Source organism: Leopardus geoffroyi, chromosome D1 (genome assembly GCF_018350155.1).
Source record: "Leopardus geoffroyi isolate Oge1 chromosome D1, O.geoffroyi_Oge1_pat1.0, whole genome shotgun sequence".
Taxonomy (NCBI): Eukaryota; Metazoa; Chordata; class Mammalia; order Carnivora; family Felidae; genus Leopardus; species Leopardus geoffroyi.
In genome coordinates, this window is record NC_059329.1 from 83,050,741 (window position 1) to 83,067,459 (window position 16,719).

General features: G+C 34.3%; 1 protein-coding gene across 7 annotated transcripts in view; it reads left to right on the plus strand.

The window, feature by feature from the left end:
• Window positions 1-16,719, plus strand: part of METTL15 (methyltransferase like 15) — a 212,421-nt gene that overhangs the window by 176,378 nt on the left and 19,324 nt on the right. For 6 of the 7 annotated variants that reach the window (XM_045484829.1, XM_045484831.1, XM_045484833.1 and 3 more), the window contains one exon: window positions 12,455-15,985. The exons of the other annotated variant lie outside the window; for it this stretch is intronic. In XM_045484829.1, coding sequence (XP_045340785.1) covers window positions 12,455-12,900 — 446 coding nt within the window. In that variant the 3' untranslated portion in view covers window positions 12,901-15,985. Of the gene's footprint in view, window positions 1-12,454; window positions 15,986-16,719 lie in introns of those variants that run through there. 7 annotated transcript variants of the gene reach the window in all.

Here is a 16,719-nt window from a genome sequence, read left to right on the forward strand (position 1 = left end):
GCCCTACGCGCAGGGCTCCAACTCAGGAAGCAAGAGATCATGACCTGAGCTGAAGTCAGACACTTAACCCCATCATTACTGCATTTTACCAAATATTGCTGATGCCAGTTTTAATTGAAACAACTTCAGTTAATGTCAGATTTCATTCAACTAATAAATGGACTAAATAAATCAGGGTTTGGATCGGTGAAAACAATGGGTATGATTTAAAATGATCCACAAATATATTTCATCCTTGTGGAACTATGCTTAAGAAAGAAGATACCCTGTACAGAAAGGTGCATCATGAAAACTAGAGCAAAGGAATAAGACAAGAGCAGAGACCAAAAAATAAATAAATAAATAAATAAATAAATAAATAAATAAATAAAATTTTAAAAAAAATTGTGTGCTCAAAATACCAGAATACAATTTTTATACTTGGATGACAAGAGAAATATAAAGTTTAATTATGGAAAATAATCTGGCCAGGTGAATATAATGCAACCTGGAAGGTTTAGGTTAGTCAGTTAGGGTTCTTACAATTTTAGTATTAGTTATTAAATACTTAAGGTCAAAGAAAAAATTATTTTTAGGGGCTCCTGGGTGGCTCAGTCAGTTAAGCATTGGACTTCGGCTCAGGTCATGGTCTCACGGTTTGTGGGTTTGAGCCCTGTGTCAGGCTGTGTGCTGACAGCTCAGAGCCTGGAGCCTGCTTCAGATTCTGTGTCTCCCTCTCTCTGTGACCCTCCCCCACTTATGCTCTGTTTCTCTGTGTCTCAAAAAATGAATAAACATTAAAAAAAATTTTTTTTATTTTTTTTATTTTAAATTTTTTTTTTTCAACGTTTATTTATTTTTGGGACAGAGAGAGACAGAGCATGAACGGGGGAGGGGCAGAGAGAGAGGGAGACACAGAATCGGAAACAGGCTCCAGGCTCTGAGCCATCAGCCCAGAGCCTGACGCGGGGCTCGAACTCCCGGACCGCGAGATCGTGACCTGGCTGAAGTCGGACGCTTAACCGACTGCGCCACCCAGGCGCCCCAACATTAAAAATTTTTAATGTAGTATATGATCAAAGTGGTACTTCAAATGAGTAGGGAATTAATGTACCATGTAATGGGATAATTTGCTATGTAATTTTCAAAAAATGAAGTTAGATCCCTGCCTCATACCATACTAAAATTAAATCTTCTGTGGATTAAATATTTAAATATAGGAAATAAAACTAGAAATATACCAGAGAACATACAGTTGATTGTAACTACATAATGTTGATATGGGGAAAGCCTTTTTAAACTTGATAAAATCTAAAAAAATATGAAAAAAAAGTCTATATACTGTTTTAATGGCTGTATGGCAGAAAAACTCCACAAAGTAAAAAGATAGTCACAATCCAGGAAACATCTGCAACTATATATAAGACAAACAGTTTAATATCCTTATTTTATAAACAGCTCTCTTAAATCAATAAAGAAAAAAAAGCAACCTCAGAATAAGAACATGGACAAAGGGTTTGCTCAATTCATAGCTGAAATCAAATGGCCATTAGATTTGGTAGGATGCCCAATTCTACTAATTGCCAAAGAAATGTAAATTAAAACAACTATAAACTATTATTTGCTCAGTATAGTAGACTAGTTACTGTTTAAAAGATAGCTAGTTTTAGTACTAGTGGAGATATGGGGGGATGGACTGATGTGCTATTGATGGAACTAAATTGGTACAATCTATTGAGAGTGAATTTAGAAGCATTGATTCAAGTTTAAATGGACGTAAATAGCCTTTGACCTAAAAACTCTAATCCTATAGATGACTATCATAGGTTCAAATAGTTACAAATATTTTTTTTTTCCCCACAATGTGGCTGTCTTTTTACTTTGTGGAGTTTTCTACCATGCAGAAATTTAAAATGTGTAATTCACATGTTTACTGCAATATTTTTGTGATAGCAAAAATAGAGACAATCCTAAATGTTACTGCTGTGATGGCAACTTGAGTGCCACCAGAGTAGAGACTGCCTCTGTCTTAATTACCATGGTATTCTGGTACTGTGGTTCACACTACACCCATTTGTTATATGAACAAGCAAAATGAATTACATTCATCTCTACAACTGAAATTATTTTTTTTTAAATTTTTTTTTCAACGTTTATTTTTGGGACAGAGAGAGACAGAGCATGAACGGGGGAGGGGCAGAGAGAGAGGGAGACACAGAATCGGAAGCAGGCTCCAGGCTCCGAGCCATCAGCCCAGAGCCCGACGTGGGGCTCGAACTCACGGACCGCGAGATCGTGACCTGGCTGAAGTCGGATGCTTAACCGACTGCGCCACGCAGGCGCCCCTGAAATTATTTTTTAAAGTATGATAAGTAAACAAAGCAAGTTGCAGATTATTGTGCATTTCCTTCTTACAAGTATATTTATATGCAGAGATACATTTACATATACAATGTTATATGTGTTTATCAGGAAAAAAATTATAAAGTATACCTCTCAGTTGCTTCTTGGGGTGGGATTTAAGGAGTAATGACATTAATGTTTTACTTCATGTACAACTAATGATATGTTTTTGTTTGTTTTTTAAATAATAATTATGTTTATAACTTTAAAGTACAAATGAAATCATTCGTTAAATCCACCAACTCTTCTTGGTGCAAAGGATTTATGGCAGTGAACAAACAGTTCTCTGTTTTCACTGAGTACATAATCTAGCGGAGGAAGACAGGTGGTAAACAAGTGAATATTTGTTCCTGATAAGATATTAGGAAAAAAATTAAACAATGTAAGGGACTTTAGTGACAGGATACTACTTTTCATAACTGTGGTCAAAGGCTATCTAATTCTGTGATACTTAAGAATAGACCTGAATGAAGTAGGGAATAAGCCATCCAGGTATGTGAGGGAAGTCAAAGGTCCCAGGAAGGAAAATGCCATGGTTCAGTTAAGAGTACAGAGCTCAAGGTTAGGAAGGTGAGGTCAAAGAAATGGGAGTGGGAGGAAGCAGTGGTTGCATATGGCACAGAGACACTTGACCAAGGTAAGAACTTCAGTTTTTGTTTCTTTTTAAAAATCTTTTCTTTTTTGAGAGAAAGAGAGCACGAACAGGGGAGAGGGGAACAGAGAGAGAGAGCACAATCAAGGCATAGGGAAGAGAAAGTGAGAGAGAGAGAGAGAGAGAGAGAGAGAGAGAGAATCTTAAGCAAGTTCCACGCTCAGCGCAGAGCTTGATATGGGGCTGGATCTCGAGACTCTGAGATCACGACCTGAGCCGAAATCAGGAGTCCGCTGCTTAACTGACTGAGCCAGCCAGACGACCCTTCAGTTTATAATCATGTGATAGAAAGACACTAAAGGTGTTGAATAGTATAATCACATGATCTAATTTTTATATGAAAAGAAGTGGTCTGAGGTGCCTGGGTGACTTGGTTGGTTGAGGGTAGGACTCTTGCTTTCAGCTCAGGTCATGATCCCAGGGTTGTGTGAGCTGAGCTCCATGCCGAGCATGGAGCCTGCTTAAGATTCTCTTCCTCTGCCCCTCTCTCACTGCATACCTTCCTTCTCTTTCCCTCCCTCCCTCCCTCCCTTCTCTCTCTCTCTCTCTCTCTCTCTCCCAAAAAAAGAAAAAAAGGGATTGACCTGGTGGCTGTGTGGAAAAGATGATGATGGCTTGGACCAGTGTGATAGTGGAACTGGTGAGAATGGTGGGGTTCTGGATACAATTCGGATATAGAGCTGTCAAAAATTGCTGATATGAGAGAAAGGGAAGAGTAACCATATGAGACTGTCAGGAACTTTAAAAATCTTGCAACAACAAACTTGATTTGGAATGTGAGAAGCGAGTACCTCTAATGAGGCAGAACTCAACAGTTTTCTTGAACAGCTAGGGTCAATCTCGTATGTGAGAAATTTTCCCAAATTACTGTGTGAGAGGTAAGTATCAAATAATGTAAAATTGAATTGAAATTACAACTTGTTACCGCATAGTGGATTTAATGTACATTTACTTTTAACTATATGTTGTTAAAAGTGTACTTAACTTGAAAACATCTTGCTGTTAAATGTATGTTAACCTTTAATTCCCTTGTAGTCAGATTTACTAGCATAATTTTGCAATCATAAAGTATTAGAAGGATATAAAAAACCTCAAAACATGAAAAAAAAGTATTCGGAGGAAAGCAGCTCTGCTATTTTGAAGAACTGAGAAAACTCATGGTTAAGGATTTCATAGGTGTTAAGTGAAATAAAAGCTTACAAAAAATATCAACAGTATTGTGCACTAATCTTTGTGGAAAAAATTTTGGGTTGATATCATTGAAGATCATTCTCATGTCTTATTTTATTCTGTAAAAGAAATAGCAAAAACGTTCACCTTGCACATTGGTTACTTTCAGTTAATAAAGGCTTGCAAGTTTGCATTTCCTGAGGTTAAAATTATTTGCAGGTGCTCTGTTCCATGTGCAAATAATTGATTCATTAAGGACATTCATTCCCAGCCATTATCAAATATCATTAAATACATAGGAATAATTATATTGAGATAATGAAATAACTAGCAAATTTGAGAGTTCAGTTGTCCCATTAAAATCATAATTTGTTACCCATATTCACATTTGGCCAAAAAGTAGGGCATTTCACATTATTTGAAAATTCAGTTCATAATGTTTTCTGTGACTAAAAATATGCCCTTCATTTAGTCGTTCATTTATATGATTGAATATTATACTCTTCACTTATCCATTTATTTTTTCCATTCATTATCCATTATCTTTTCAATAAACATTTACTGAGTGTTTACTATAGTAGTTCTGCAATCAAAATCCTCTGTGAAGCTTTTTAAAAGTAGTGATTCCCATGTAATAAACACCTGAAACTGATTCCATAGGTCTGGACTGGGGTCAGGCATCTTTTTTTTTTTCAAAGGCTCCACAGGTGATTGATATACAGTCAGGGTTAAGAATCACAAGCTTCTCTGTTAAATATGAGGAATATGAAGAATGAACATGAAACAGCTCCTATTCAGCGTCAAGGTACTGAGACACAAGTAACCTAGTAATCACAGTAGAGTGTGACAAGTGCTCCACTAGGAGTAAGCACACCTCTGCCCACTTATAACTCATTCACATTGGCCTGGTGTTAACTAAGTCCATTGATGGACTAGAAAACACAAAAGAGATTTTCTCTAAGCACCAAATCAAAGGACCAAATTCGTGATTGAGTCAATATTTTCTGTCTTACCTACTGTATCCCTTAATCAAATGAATTAGCCATCTAAGATCTGTGACTAAGCTCAGGATAGAGGGAAGAGCAGAGACCTGTTTCTATTTCTGATAATAGGATATGAGCGATGAGAAGGAGGTGGGAGAAGGAAGACGTCTTGCAAAACAGGGAGTTAGTTCCTCAGGGGCAAGAACCAGGTCTCATTTTAATATTTTTCTTTCTCTGACCTAATTTAGAGTCCAGCAGATGTTCCCACATAGTCTCTGCTTACCTAGGAGAACTCTGGCCCTTTCTCTCTGGCCAGTGACTTTCACAAGCAAGCCCATTTTTGGTACCTTACAGGCACAGGACATTTACTGATTGTCTTTAAACTTGCTAATTCAGACCAAAAATCTTTGCTTAATCCTTGATAGTAGGATTGTCTTTTCTTCTTGTCTATGTGTACCATTGCCAGTTGATGTTTTGTTTTTACTATTTTAATTTCCATTACTGACTGTTTAAATTCTGTTTTTTTCTTTTTAATTTCATTTTATACAATCTGCATCGTCAGCCTTTCTTCCTATAAATGACAGACACAGAAGTGCCAGTTTATAAAGGAAGAGTAGTTCTAGAAATTGAACTTCTCTAAAATAAGGCAGCATATGTACTTCTCATCCCCAGAGCAGCACCAGAAAACTCCACGGAACACATCATTTGCCCATTGCAGTTCTTTATCTTCCTGTAAAGATGGGACTTGAGGAGGTCACCAGACCACACCTGGAAATCCTGCCCAGGAAACCCATTTCACAGAGTCTAGTTTAGGATTTTCTAAGCAAAATAAGAAAGCCCTGGAAGAAAAGCTTTTCATGGATTGGAGTTCTCCTATTATCTTTAAGACCATTCCTAAATAAAATGAAAGCTCTTATTTTCTCTCTCTATTATATGACATTGGCAAGGCCTAATTAGACCCTATAAAGAAAACTTGTCTGATCACAGTGGTGTTAATTTTTCAGCTGCAGATTCGTATGCAGTATGCATATGTTTAATGTATTAATTATATAAACATGAGGTTGTATAATATAAAATATGAATAAATTCTCATGTGAAATACTTTGAAATAAAAACAGATCCCTTCATTTAAAATAATTAGGGATCTCATAATTTCACAGCTAGCTGGCTGAATGAATTATAAATGATAATTCAGCCATGGGAAGGTACCATTTAGCTGGTAAATGGAAATGCCTACCATACTTTATGTCAAATGAACCAATGCTGTTGTTTATATTAGAATTTGCATGGTGATTTGAGTTATGATTTTAGCATTTTCTATTTTCATTAGTTTTTAAAAATACATTCATTGACAATATCAAGCAAATATTTTTAAGCTCTCTGCCATTGTGTTATTTCATCAAATTAGTTAACATATAGCCAGGTCTGACTAATTCAGTGCTGTTAGAACAACATCCTCGAATATATATCCTTGAAATGTGATAAGAACCAGGAAAGCTAGGGAATTAACCTTTTGAGCCATCCTTTTATTTCTACAAAATACTAGAGATAATGTTAAGAAAAAACATTTTTTTAAATGCTACGTTATTTGTTGCTTCATGTGCTCCATGGATGTTAACCTCCTATTTTACATCAAAATACATGTAAATTAAAATGTATTCTATATTACATTTCTTCTTTGAGAAAATTAGTGTTGAACTATGCAAGGTTTGAATCATGCAAGTCTTTAGGAATACACCCTTCCTGAAGCATCCTCTAAATTCATGCTCTAAAATATGAAGATTTGCATATGTGTTCAGATATTCAAATGTTTTAAAATACATTTCCCAGTGACCAAAACTCATTCTGTGGAAAGCAGGGAGATTGAATAGCAAATAGAAAAGAGGTGATCTCCCTCTTCAGCTTTGTCTTTGATAGTTTGTTTCTGAGAGACCTGTTGTTAGAAGATAAATTTCCTAACATCTAACATCTTCTAAGAGCCTTTCATCAGAGTAGTTTTGGTAGAGGAAAGAGTGAACCCATAACACTGATTTGGTTAACTGTTGACAGCCAGGTTCTCAGCTCCCTGGTACAAGTAAGATACTATTTCTTTCATTCTCTGATCCAGTTCCCCAAGAAGCTTAATCAGGTGTGTCTTAATGTACTTCTGGACCTGCAGGTTACTAAAATGTGTACCGAGGTATCAGCCTTGTATAATTTACTTTGCTGTAAGAAGCATGCCAAGGAAACTCAAGTGCCAGGATTGCAGCCATACTCTCAGATCATCCATAGAAAATCTGGACTGGAAGGATTACATCTCTCTAGGATAATACTCTCTAGGAACAAAAATTTTAAGACATGATTAAACAAAAATTTAAATAGAAAATTTCTGTATAAATGCATTGAACATTATACTTTAATATAATTTGTATGCCAATGGAGTAGGTCTAAATAAAATTATATTCATTGATTTATTAAATCAACACTTTTTATTTAACCCTATTCTTGAAAACTAGATGGGGCTTGTCTCTTTTGATGTGCATATTTTAAAATGTAAATACTAACATACATGCATCACTTCGTAATTTTCTTCTTTTACATATCCTAGATACAAATCTCTAATCAGTTATATGATATGCAGTTTTTTCCCCATTCTTTTGGTTGTCTTTTCATTTTCTTGATTGTGTCCTTTCAAGAACAATTTTTTAAGCTTATTTATTTATTTTGAGTGAGAGAGACGGCGAGCAGGAGAGGGGCAAAGAGAAAGTGAGAGAGAATCCCAAGCAGGCTCCACACTGTCAGTGCAGAGCCTGACCTGCGGCTCAAAGTCATGACACAAAAGATCATAACCTGAACCGAAATCCAGAGTCAGTTGCTTAACCAACTGAGCCACCCACGTGCCCCTAAAGAACAAAATTTTTAACTTTGATGAAGTACAATTTTCTTTTTTTTTTTTTTTTTTTTTTTTTTTTGTGATTTGGGTGTCATATCTAAGAATTATTTGCTAAATTCAATGTCATTAATATTTATCCCTTTGTTTTTCTTCTAAGAGTTTTCTAATTTTTGCTCTTACATTGATGTCTTTGATCCATTTTGAGTTAATTTTTCTATATAACTTAAGGGTCCAACTCCAGTTTTTAGTATATGACTATCCAGTTGTCCCAACACTGTTTGTTCAATACACCATTCTTTCCCTATTGAATGGCTTTGACACTCTTGTCAAAAATCAGTTGCTCATAGATAGAAGGGTTTATTTCTGGATTTTCAATTATATTCTTTTGATTTCTCTGTTGTACCACACTGTCTTAGTTACCATTACTTTTTAGAAAGTTTTGAAATTCTTAAGTGTGAGTCCTCCTTCATTCTCTTTTTTTTTTTTTTTTTTTTTTTTTTTTTTTTTTTTTTAATCCCCCACCCCACCCCTGGATCACTTTGACTGTTCTGGGTCTCTTACAATTCCATGTGAATTTTAGAATTAGCTTGTCAGTTTATATAAAAGAGTCAGCTGGGATCTGATAGAGATTGCATTGAATCTTAAGCCAATTTGGAGGAAGGAGTATTGCCATCTTAAACAAATTTTTAAAATATTGTTTGTAGCTCTCATAGCATAAATTTTACATTTCTTTTTTTAACTTTATTCCTAAGTGTTTGATTCTTTTTGATGCTGTTGGGAATCAAATTTTTGATCTACCCTATGACCCAGCAACAGCACTGCTAAGAATTTACCCAAGGGATACAGGAGTGCTTACGCATAGGGGCACTTGTACCCCAATGTTTATAGCAGCACTTTCAACAATAGCCACATTATGGAAAGAGCCTAAATGTCCATCAACTGATGAATGGATAAAGAAATTCTGTTTATATACACAATGGAATACTACGTGGCAATGAGAAAGAATGAAATATGGCCATTTGTAGCAACGTGGATGGAACTGGAGAGTGTTATGCTAAGTGAAATAAGTCATACAGAGAAAGACAGATACCATATGTTTTCACTCCTATGTGGATCCTGAGAAACTTAACAGAAGACCATGGGGGAGGGGAAGGAAAAAAAAAAAAGGTTAGAGAGGGAGCGAGCCAAAACATAAGAGACTCTTAAAAACTGAGAACAAACTGAGGGTTGATGGGGGGATGGGAGGGAGGGGAGAGTGGGTGATGGATATTGAGGAGGGCACCTGTTGGGATGAGCACTGGGTGTTGTATGGAAACCAATTTGACAATAAATTTCATATTTAAAAAAAATAATAAACTAACCCTAGTGAAAAAAATTCATTTTGGATTGTTTATTATTAAGTGTAGAAACATAACTGATTTGTGCATGTTAATTTTATATACTGCTGCTTTGCTGAATCCATTTGTTAGTTCTCACAAGGTGTGTATACGTGTGATCTTTATTGTTTTCTACATAGAAGATCCTGTCTTCTGTAAACAGATAATTTTACTTCTTCCTTACCAATCTGGATGCCTTTTATTTCTTTTTCTTGTTTGATTCCTTGATTAGAACTTCCAGTACTGTGTTGAATAGAAGTGGTAAAAAAAAAAAAAACGGGGTATCCTTGCTGGTTCATGATCGTTGAAGAAAAACTTTCAGTCTTTCACCATTAAGTATAATGTTAGGTCTGGGTTCTCATATACGGGCTTCATTATGTTGAGGTACTTTCCTTCTATTCCTAGTTCTTGAGTGTTTTTATCATGGAAGAGTGTTGAAATTTTTCAGATGCTTTTTCTGCATCAATTGAAATGATCATGTTTTTTTTTTCCCTTCATTCCATAAATACGATGTATTACATTGGTCAATTTCCATGTGTTGAGCTATGCTTGGTCATAACCATGCAGCTTGGTCATGGCATATAATTCTTTTAATATGCTGCTTTGCTAATATTTTGTTGAGGATTTTAATGTTTATATTCATAAGAGATATTGATCTGTAATTTTCTTGTGATGCCTTTGGTTTTAGTTTCATAGTAATACTGGCCTCATAAAGTAATTTGAGAAGTGTTCTCTTTTCTTCAACTTTTTTTGAAGCATTTGTGAAGTATTGTTATTAATTCTTTTAATATTTGGCACAATTCAGCAGTGAAGCCATCTGGGCTTGGACATTTCTTTGTGGGTTGCTTTTGATTACTGGTTTAATCCTTTCACTTGTAATAGTTCTGTTCAGATTATCTATTTCTTTCTTGGGTCATTTTCTTTTTTTTTTTTTTTAATTTTTTTTTTAACGTTTATTTATTTTTGAGACAGAGAGAGACAGAGCATGAACGGGGGAGGATCAGAGAGAGGGAGACACAGAATCTGAAACAGGCTCCAGGCTCTGAGCTGTCAGCACAGAGCCTGACGTGGGGCTCAAACTCACGGACCGCGAGATCATGACCTGAGCTGAAGTTGGCCGCTTAACCGACTGAGCCACCCAGGCGCCCCTCTTGGGTCATTTTCAATGGTTTGTTGCTTTCTAGGATGTAGCATCTAGTGGATGTGTAGTGGTATTTCATTGTGGTTTTAATGTGCATTTTTATGGCTAATAATGATGAATGTCTTTACATGTTTACTGACTTTTTGTATATCTTTTTGTGAAGTGTTTGTCCAAATTTTTGCCCTTTTTTTTCAAATAGGTGGTTTAGCTTCTGTTTATTAAGTTGTGAGATTTCCTTATATATTCTGGGTAAGAGAGTTTTGTGAGATATATATTTTATGTTTAGTATTTACTCTTAGGTCTGTGGTCCATTTTGTATTGCTTTTTGTGTATAGTGTGTAGTAAGAATTGAAGTTCATCTTCTTTTGTACAGATACTCTCTTTCATTGAAATTTTGAGAACTATGTTATTTGGTGCATATGCACTTATAGTTGTATCTTTCTGCTGTATTGACATTTTTGTCAATAGGAAATGTTCCTCTTTGGGTCTAGGAATTGTCCCGTTTTTCAAAAACTTGTTTTTTCTAATATTAATATCATTATATATTATGATATAATAATATATAATGACCTCTCTTCTTTATACTTATGTGTACATGGCATAACTTTCCACAGCCTGCTCCTTGCTTTCACTTCTATTTGTGTTTATATTTAGAGTACATTTCTCTAGACAATGTACAGTTAGGTCTCACTATTTTTCCATCTGATGACCTCTGCATTTATATTGGGATGTTGAGTACATTTATACTTTATATAATTATTGATATATTTGGTTTTACTGTCTTCCATTTTACTATTTGTCTTCTCTTTGCATCATTTTTGTTTCTTGTTCTCTTCTGTCTTTTGTGTTAAACAATAATTTTTGTGTATTATTTTTATTCTCTGTTAGATTATTAGCTTTATTTCTTTGCATTATTTTTATCGATTGCTCTAGGGACCACAATATGCAACTTTAACTTCTAGCAAAACATGAATCTTTCAAGCGTATGGTTCCATTTACCCACTCTAACCCTTCACACTATTGCCTATCATATACAGGACATATCTATCTATATTAAAATATTTATAAATGTAAAAAATTGTTATAATTTCACTTAAAGAGTCCTGTATTTTAAAGAAAATAAGAGAAGAATTAATATATAAAGATGTATCTGTAATCTCTTTTTTTCTGTATATGCAAATTATCATCTGGTGTCATTTTACTTCAACATGGAAGTATTTCCTTTTGCATTTCTTGAATACAGACATATTAGCAGTGGATCCTCTCATTTTTTTATTCATTTAAAAATGTCTTTGAACTTTAATTCTGAAGAATAGTTTTAGATAGCCTTCTTGGAAGACAGATATTTTTCCTTAACAATTTGAATGTTATTCTAGTACTTTATAGCTTCAATTGTTCTAATGAGAAAATAACTGTTAATCATATCTTTGCTCTTCTTTATGTAATGTATTTCTTCGTTGTATTCAAGATTTTTCTGATTAGCTTGTAATAGTGTGATTATGATCTGCCTAGATGCAGTTTTCTTTTGTTCATTATATTTGGGGTTCACTGAACTTCTTGTATCAGTGAGTTAATGTCTTTCACCTAAGTTGGGAGGTTTTTTTAATCATTATTTTTTCAAAAATTTGGCTACCTCTTTATCTGCTCCGTGTTTGACACCAGTTACTCTTATGAGTTATGAAAGCTGTTTCTGACACAATAGTTTGAATCTTGGTTGAATGGTTGGAAATAAAATGGGAAAGTATGGCTGAAATGCCACAATTTTCTAAAGAAACTTAATTCCTTAAATATATGCACACACAATACAACGTAGACTTAGAGTGGAAAATATTAATTTTTCCTCTCCTTTTTTCCTGTTTTTACTAAATTTTTTTATAGGTGCATTTCCTCCATCTGCTATTTTTGCACGAAAAGACTTGCTACAACGATCTACCCATATTGCTACCAAGACTTTCCAAGCTTTTCGAATATTTGTAAATAATGAGCTCAATGAACTTTACATAGGATTGAAGACAGCTCAGAAGTTTCTGAGACCTGGTGGTCGCCTTGTTGCCCTCTCCTTCCATTCACTAGAGGATCGCATTGTCAAACGATTCTTGCTTGGGATAAGCATGACAGAAAGGTTTAACCTAAGTGCCAGACAGAAGGTGATACAAGCATCACAATTACGTTCAAGTTATGAAAACAAGGAAGGAGACTCTATAAGCAGAGCCCCTTTAATGTGGGAATTGATACACAAGAAAGTACTTACTCCAGAAGATCAGGATGTACAGGATAACCCCAGAGCACGCTCAGCCAAGCTTAGAGCAGCCATCAAATTATGATAAAGTTTTCATCATGTGGTCCTTCAAGTTTTCCCTCAGAGTTTCTCTTCTTTTATTGGATATTCCTGAATAACTTAATATAAGGAAGTATGGGATCTATAGAGAAACATGTACTATATATATGTGGAAATTGAAGGTATTTACCATTTTTTGTCTTAGAAAGAAAATCTCAGAAATACTAGCATGACACAGAAGGTTCAACTCAAGGAGAAGCAGCATCCCAAAACTCGAAAAATGTCTCTATCTGAGCATTATATTTGACTTTTGAAATGTAGTCCTTTCCCTAATCATGGAAAATTTTTAAAAAGAAGAATACTATGTGTATTTATTTAAGTATGAACACTCAAACTGTCGGAAGATAGAGATTATAATTGTATCTGTATTTTCTAAGTTCTGAATTTAGATATTCAGATTTGCAACAAACTTTCTATGGGTCAAGTAATAAATAATAAGTAAGTAAAGATCATCAAAGAAATTTTCATTTCTATTTAGGAGTAATTAATTAGTAAGTACCATAGTCTTCTCAAATACAGGTATTATGTAAATTTTAAATTTTCAAGTATTATTTTTAAAATGCATCATACTGAGAAATGTCACGTTTGAAATTACAGAGTTCATTGTTTTAAAGGAATTTTGCAATATGATATGTACTATATTTTTATATAGTATAAAGTAAAAATGCAAAATTGTTCAATAGCCCTCATAGAGAATGTTTCATAAAACTAATATTTAAAGTCAATTATATTTTAATAATATCCCAGAATGTCTTTGACAAATAATAAAATCTGTCATCATTTGAATCTGGCATTTTTTAATTGAGCTATTCAAAATAATTCAACCAAGTCTATTGCAATAAAATATAGGGCATATTAAAGATATTAAAATGAATGTGCCCTTTGCCTGGGTGGCTCATTTGGTTAAGTGTCTGACTTCAGCTCAGGTCATGATCTCACGTTTTGTGATTTCGAGGCTGGAAGCAGGCTCTATGCTGACGGCTCGGAACCTGGAGCCTGCTTCGGATTCTGTCTCCCTCTTTCTCTGCCCTTACCCCTCTCACACTCTGTCCCTCTCTCTCAAGAATGAATAGACATTAAAAAAAAAAAAAAGTTTAAAAGGAATGTGCCCTTTAATGTTTTTATTTACCCAACAGTACTGTAATAGTAAGATGTTTTTTCAGGAGACGTTCACTTGGTAGAGGATTCTTAATGACATTGATTCATAATTCACATATAAACTTTTTATATATAAATAAACATTTCTATTTTTTTTTTAATTATTCAGCAAGCACTGAACTAGGCAGAGAAATAAAGGTGAGTAAAATATGTCACAGTATCTAGCCTGTAGAGTTTAGAGTCTAGTGGAGAAGAGTGATGGTAGTTAAATAATCACAAAAGTCAATGTAAAATTAACACAGTGGTAAAAGCTACAAAGAAGCAATACAGGGATAAGAACATCTAGTAGGGATTTCATTTACTGAAGGAAACCAGGCCTGACAACGTGATGCTTGAATTATGACTTGAAGGATGAATGAGAGATATAGTCAAAGGGTACATTGGCATGTTGAATAAAGGTGTATATAAATGATTGCTTTCTTAAGTAGTTCCTGATATCATATTTATACTACTAATATGCTTAGTAAACTATTCAAATACAGGGAAAATTCATTCTCTCCACTCTGATGACATTCTGAATTGGTGAGTACAAGTGAATAAAATATTAACATAACTATGGGCAAAAGATAAGAATTAAATACTTTAATTCTCCTTAGATTTACTTTATCTACCTCTGTGATATTTAACTTTAGTTCTCAAGCTTGTGCGCCACTTTTACTTTATTTTTTTAAATTTTATTTATTTATTTTGAGAAAGAGAGAGCACAGTGGGGTAGGAGCAGAGAGAAGGAAAGACAGATTTCCAAGAAGGCTCTGTGCCATCAGCACAAAGCCCGATGCAGGACTTGAACTCACGAACTGTGAGATCATGACCTGAGCCAAGATCAAGAGTTGGATGCTTAACTGATTAGCTCACCCAGGTGCTCCACAGCTTTTACTGTATAGGCTGTATTCAAGTCTGAGCAATTCTGCAGTGAAAGTAATTTCTAGTTATGCAGAATTAGAAAATATTCTAGGAAGCAGTGTCCTCAATTTAGAAAGAAATGAATGCACCCAGGTTAATCTGCTAATCTTTTCTGAAAAAAAAATGTTTTGCATGTAAGTCATATTTGTGAATGAGAAAATTCCAAAAGGTGAATTCCTGTATGAGTATCTGATTGGAAAATAGGAGATCACACTGATATATAACAATGATTCACTTATTCATCAGTCATTTTTGGATCCTGTATAGTATGGGAATTTTTTCTTTAACATTGAATGGCAAGTGACTGCACTGGATTGAATAGTGTTTCTGCTCCAAAATTCATGTCCTTCTCAGAACATCAGAATATGACCTTATTTGGCACTGTGGTCACTACAGATGTAAGTACTTAAGCTGAGGTCATACTGGAGCAGAGCAGGCCCTTAATCCAATATGTATGGTATCCTTCTAAGAAGAGAAGAAAGACAGAGACACAGGGAAGAATGTCACATGAAGATAAAAGCAGAGATCAGAATGATACATCTACAAGCCAAAGGACACCAAGGATTGCTGGCAACCATTAGTACCTAAGAGAAGCATGGACGAGATTCTCCCTCAGTCTGAAGTGGGGGCCAACAATTTTGCTGACACCTTTATTTCAGACCTTCAGACTCCAGAACCACGAGACAATATGTTTCTGTTGTTCAGAGCCACCTAATGTGTGGTAATTTGTTACAGCAGCCCTGGGAAGCTAATACCGTGATAGAAAAAAATCTTGAATGTTCATGAAAGAAATCCTTTCTTCGATAAATACCAAATTAGTTTCAAATGTTGTAGTGTAAAAATATATGTTATTTTCTGTAACTAGGCTGTTTGCCACAATCATTCTTGCCTGGTTCTTAGTCTTTGCTGTAGGATATATAATAAAATACATGAATGAGTTTATGCTGGAAAATGTTTTTGTGAAATTCAAACAGTACATACAGAAAATAAACACTGGTCTTAAAAATGAATGTGTATTTCTTTTCTAATCAAATATAATGAATATAAAACAAGTGTCTTACGTTTCTGAATCTCTTCTTGACTGCTTTCTATTAATCATTTTAATATAGCATCAATACCACTGTGTAGTACATCAGTTCTTAAGAGGTTTTAGTTTGTTGCTTATTAAGAAATTAAATTTAATAACAGCACACAATTTTTACTTGATATCTCTATTTTGTATATTCATTTTGTTTTAAGTACTGTATATTAGTTATTATATAATCTTCTCTTTGTAGTTTCTAGAGTCATTTGAGAGACATCTTTTCTATTTCATGTAATATATGATACATGATTTATGCTTAAAGTCATTTTTATTGAAGTATTTATTATGTTACAACCAATAGTTCATGAGAGAATCCAATACGCCTAAGTAGGTTTTTTATATGTCTTAAAATTCACTTGTGAGCATTTGAAAATCGTATTTTCTTTAGTCTACGCAGAGTAATAAATGTTCAGAGGTTTATAAAATTCTTTTTTCTGATTTTTGTTTTTAAGTAAGCAGAAATAATGATGTATCTACACTGCAGACTTCTAAAAAAAAGCAATTTTAATTTCATTTTAAATCTCTCACTCAAAAAGTAAGAGATAATTCTTAATGGAAAATTCAAAATGTACATATAAATGTACAAATAAAAAATCTGTATCAGCACTTTTATTCCATTAAAATGTATATGTATATTTCTTACATAGTATGTATTAAAAG